Source organism: Mus pahari, chromosome 3 (genome assembly GCF_900095145.1).
Source record: "Mus pahari chromosome 3, PAHARI_EIJ_v1.1, whole genome shotgun sequence".
Taxonomy (NCBI): Eukaryota; Metazoa; Chordata; class Mammalia; order Rodentia; family Muridae; genus Mus; species Mus pahari.
Genome location: NC_034592.1, coordinates 12,124,270 through 12,129,544, shown reverse-complemented (window position 1 = coordinate 12,129,544; position 5,275 = coordinate 12,124,270). Strand labels below are relative to the sequence as shown.

At 46.5% G+C, this 5,275-nt stretch overlaps 1 protein-coding gene across 5 annotated transcripts in view; it reads right to left on the bottom strand.

Annotated features, from left to right (window-relative positions):
* Window positions 1-5,275, bottom strand: part of Dph7 (diphthamide biosynthesis 7) — a 9,898-nt gene that overhangs the window by 931 nt on the left and 3,692 nt on the right. For 3 of the 5 annotated variants that reach the window (XM_029537005.1, XM_021193998.2, XM_029537006.1), the window contains 4 exons: window positions 4,984-5,156; window positions 2,510-2,579; window positions 2,348-2,413; window positions 1,804-1,976 (listed from right to left, as the gene is read on the bottom strand). In XM_029537005.1, coding sequence (XP_029392865.1) covers window positions 1,804-1,976; window positions 2,348-2,413; window positions 2,510-2,579; window positions 4,984-5,095 — 421 coding nt within the window. In that variant the 5' untranslated portion in view covers window positions 5,096-5,156. Of the gene's footprint in view, window positions 1-681; window positions 1,302-1,803; window positions 1,977-2,347; window positions 2,417-2,509; window positions 2,580-4,983; window positions 5,157-5,275 lie in introns of those variants that run through there. The other 2 variants (XM_029537004.1, XM_029537003.1) reach the window with 2 other exon arrangements.

Below are 5,275 nucleotides of genomic sequence, written 5' to 3'. Positions count from 1 at the left end.
AAAAAAAAAAAAAAAAAAAAAAAAGAATGAAGATGTGGACAGGTGGGTAGAGAAATAAAACAGATATGCATTTTGCCATGTGCACTGTGTCTTTGAGATCAGCCAGGGCTAGACAAGACCCACAAACAGGGGACATGCTTCCAAACTGGAGGATTTGGCAAAATTCATTCTCAAAGGACACAGGAGTAAGATGGGAAGAGGAAAAAGCAAATAAGGAGGAAAATGGGGAAGCACAGGGGAATAGAGATGGCAACAGTTAAGAGCACTTGCTGCTCTTGCAGAAGACCTGGGTTCAGTTTGGAGCACTCACATGGCACTCCCAGGAACTCCAGTTCAGAGGTTTGTATGCCCTCTTCTGGTTTCCTCAGTCACCATGCATGCATACAGTGCCCATGCACACACTTACATAAAACAAGTATCTTAAAAAAGAACCAGTGGGGGGCTGGAGAGATGGCTCAGCAGTTAAGAGCACTGACTCTTCCAGAGATCCTGAGTTCAATTCCCAGCAACCACATGGTAGGATCCTGAGTTCAATTCCCAGCAACCACATGGTAGCTCACAACCATCTGTTATATGTGTGTATATATGTGTATGCGTATATATACATATACATATATATATATATATATATATATATATATATATATATATATATATAATCTTTAAGAATGCGAGGGAGAGAGAGAGAGAGAGAGAGAGAGAATCTCAATAGGTAGCTCAGTGTAGCACAGAGGCCAAGTGTGAGCAGCTGCAGCTGCCTCTGGCTGTAGGACAATGGCTAGGAAGTTGCAGCCTGAGTAGGTCTGCAGAAGCAGTTTCTTTCTGGTAACTTCCCTGGACAGTTTGGCAGATAAGGAGAGTGTCAGAAATAAGCCAGTAAACACTGCAGCAGCACATGCCACAAATAGCATGGAAGAGATGTTACGGAAAGAGGAAGGACGGATGACTAAACCAGAGCAGGCTCACAGTCAGGAGCACGGTGACCATGGTGAAAATGATCCTCAAAACCCAACAGGGATTCCAGATATGCTTGTTTCTGTAATCCCAGTATCCAAGATGCCAAGACAGGGGCATTGCCATTGAGTTCAAGGCCTGCTTCAAGTACATATCAAATTTGAAGCCAGCTTGGGTTACATGAGACCCTGTATGCAATACACACACAAGTTAAAAACAGAGAATAACAACTAAAGAGATACAAGGAGTAATAATGGCTTAAAGACCAGCAATGTAATGATGGGAATCTGACGTAGTCTTCAGATTGCTTTTTTCACAGGGAGAGGGGCAAGAAGCAAAACTGTGCTCTGGAAGAGGAAAGAAAGAAGTTAGGGCATGGAAAAAGAAATGGAGGGGAGAAATAGTTCTGATAATGTGAGCTCATGTTGTGGTTCCCCAAGCACATCCAAGAGCTCCCTACGGCTTGCCCTGCAAGTGACGCTCCCTACCCAGAGCCATAAGTAGAGTTGGACTTAGCTAACACCAGGCTCTGGGAGAAAGGGAGCCAGGGGGAAGACAATGCATGTGCATTATGGGGTGACCGGAGTCCAAGCTGTTCAAAAGCAGAAATATCAGAGAAGACAGGGCAAGGGTGGCCACTGACACATGGTAATGCTTCCCGACAGACAGGGTCCCAGGGGCTAGGGAGCTGCACAAAGCAGAAGGCTGGGCATGGGAAACCAGGATGAAAGTGTGTTCTTGAACCTGAGGCCCAATGCAGGTACAAGATAGGTTTAAGCTCTGAATATGGCCTATGGAGAAAAATCACCTGAGTCCCTACCTTTTAATCAGCTTTATGTCCCCACTTACCAATGGCCTTCTGGCAGTTGAGAATCTTGAAGCCATTGTGCATGCAGGCCGCCAGGAGTAGATGGTGGTGAACTGGGTGCCACCTGAGCCTCCACACACCTCCTTGCACTGGTACATCGGCCAATGGCTGTCTTATGTTTCGAGTGTCCCACAGCAGAACATGCTCATCATAGCTGGAACCATCCAAGCATTGGCACACAGGAAAGACCATGCTCACCTCTTTCTCATGACTTTGTGGTAGCAGCAAATACCTCCCAAGTCCTGTCCCACTGAATTTTTTTAAGACGGGGTCTTAGCTGCACTAGAACTCTATACAGATCAGACTGGCCTCAAACTTAAAGAAATCCACCTGTCTGCCTTCCTAGTGCTGGAGTTAAAGCCCTGTGTAACCTGCCTGTCCCATCTATAAGGACAAAGGTGAACCCCACTTTCTGGACCCAAATACCTGAACTATGGGGTGGTTGAGAGCTATGGATTGAGTTTTGAAATCCTTGTGGAGCGGAGCTGAAAGGCACAGAGCAGCAGACCCGCTGCAGGGACTCACCTCCCAGTCGCCAGTATATGCTCCTGATGGGGGCTGCTCTGGATACTGCACACACCCATGGAGTGTCTGCTTGCAAAGGGGAACAAACAAGGTACATGTGAAATCTCTTAAGACAGGAGCATGGAAGGGTCATGCCCAAGCTCTCACCCTGGTACCAGGTACCTTTTGCTAGTGAAGACAGGTGTGCCCAGCATCCTAGTATCCCAGCCTCTCAGAAGGCAGTCATCTCCCCCTGTGGGAAGACAGAAGTCCATCTACAGTGACATGAATGATAAGGAATCTGCAAGAAAGTCTTAAGAGAATTTGTTTGTTTTGTTTTGTTTTTTTTTTTCGAGACAGGGTTTCTCTGTGAATCCCTGGCTATCCTGGAACTCACTTGGTAGACCAGGCTGACCTCGAACTCAGAAATCCGCCTGCCTCTGCCTCCCGAGTGCTGGGATTAAAGGCGTGCGCCACCACGCCCGGCAAGCATATGCTTTTCTTGTGGGTTTTTACTGTACCACTGGTTAGGAAAGCCCCAAGAGAACATCAGAAACAGCCATTAGGCACTGTATCTAATTCTAACTGAGGGAACCTGGGTGAAAGAGAAAAGCGCTGTCTACTGCTCTAGAGTCAGTTGGACCTGGGGAAATGGAGCCAGTGAATGAGGTGGACTAGGCTCCAGTTTCCCACGCCCTCATCACTCATCTGCCATCTTACATGCATCTATTCCCCACATGCCCAGAACCCACCACCTGTCCATGGAGGCCAGGAAAGGACATCAGGTTCCCTGCAGCTGCCATGTGTGTGCTGGGAACTGAACCCAGGTCCTCTGGCAAGAGCAGCCAGTGCTCTTAACCACTGAATCATCTCTCCAGACCCCAGTACAAGCCACTCTTACTCTCCCCTGGTCAGTAGGCTCCAAACTTTCCCCCCTCCTGTTTCATACTCTGTAACTTTACACTGTAAATCAGGAAAGGCCACTTCTCAGCAGTCACTCCACTTGGTCCTGAGGCCTGCCCTTGCTGCCTGACATCTCAAGCCCTTCTCCTCACATGAGCTGCGCTGGCTGCTGTTCTCTCACAACAGGCCCCTGGTCACCGCACACACCGGCACCACCACCCCTTCATTCTGCTTCCAGGGCATTCCCACACTGTATACAATGCCTGTGATATAACACGTTAGGCTTCCACTTTCCCCATTCGATGTAAGCGTTGAGAAAATAGCCTTAGCACATAGCTAAGGCATCCCTTTTTTTTTTTAATTTTTTATTGTTTATTTTATGTTCAATAGTACTTGTCTGCATGTCTGTCTGTATGCAGGTGCTAGAAGCCCTGAAACTAGAGTTACAGACAGATGTGAGCCACCATGTGGATGTTGGGAATTGAACTCAGGACCTCTGGAAGGACAGCCAATACTCTAACCACTGAGCCACCCCTCCAGCCCAGGCATCCCTATTACATAAACAGTGCTTGTATTTTCTGTTTGTGGTTTTGATTTTCTAGTTTGGAGGTGGGTTATTTTGATTTTTGGATGTTTGTTTTCTTTTTTTCTTTTTTTTTTTTTTGAGAAAAATGAAGGTTATTGTGTTTGGTGATGCAGGTAGCCTGACATCAGTCCCACAGCAATCCTCCTCTTTGGTATGGGCATTACAGACGTGAGGTACCATGACAAAATCCAGTGAGTACCTGTGGAATGAATAAACTCATCTTGCAGTGTCAGACGCTGCTGCACTCTAACTGTGCTTTAAATCAGCTTTCTTTGTGGTAGAACTAATCCTAGAATTAAACAACTTTATAAAAACCGTTCAAGAGTATGATAGCAAGTAACCCTACCCTCGGGAAATTAAAATAAGCACTCTGCATACAGTAAGACTCATGGTGAGTGCTGGGGTCCATGAGAAATAAGACATGGAGTGGGTTAGTGCAGGCCGCTCGATAAAAAGAGAGCCAAAAGCTAGGCGTGGTGGTGCACACCTTCAACCCCAGTTTAAGGCCATGCTACAGAGTGAGATCCAGGACAGCCTAGGCTACATAAAAAGACACAGAAAAAACAATCAAACAAAACGGACCAAAGAGAGGAGCTGGGACCAGACCACAGAAGGCCTTGGAATATCAAGTATTTTAAATTTTATCCTGTCTTCTCTAAGACAGCTTTTCCCAGAACATATGATTCAGCGCCACCCAGGAAAGACACTGCCTAAAGTGGCCTTAACTTCTCCTCCCCTACATGTAGCCCCGAAGTATTAACCAATCAAAAATTAGGCAATCTACATATTTTCCTCATGTTTCCTTTCCTTTTAGGAGTAAGCTTTCTTTAGAAAAGGACAAATCTGAAGTCAGCGTGCTAAAGTCTACAGAGAACAAGTAAAAAGTCTGAGCAGCAGCTGGAAGCAGAGTCAACAGGAAGAGCACCATGAGACAGGGCAGCTGGGCAGGGTGTCTGCTCTCTGGCAAGCCAACAAAGCCAACTGTGTGCACTTCTTGAGAAGTGGGACATGATGCCAGCCTTAGCTGCTGGCCCAAGGATGTACCTTCTAAACAGTCCTAAGGCTTCACACATTCTCAGTCACAGCTTTGGCCTCACCCCACTCTCCCCTTCCCATCTGTCACAAGTCAGCATCAGAGATGACTGTACTGGGGTGCAAGGTTACTCACCTGAATACACGAGTTCTGTCTGCCAGTAATTGAAAGCAGCAATCCAGGCCTCAAAGTGATGGGCTGGCCAAGATGCCACTAGCTGTAGTTCAGCTGTGCCCTCATTCACCATCAGGAGGTGCAACTGCCCCTTAGAATCACTGCTAATGATCTTCAAGGGCTGTTCTCTGGCCCTGGAAACAAGGAGCCAATAGAGAGGCTGTTAAAGTCTAGTTAGTATCCTTTTCTGGTTTTTTTGTTCAATTGTTTTTGAGACAGGTGGGTCTTTTTTTTTTTTTTTTTTTTTTTTTTT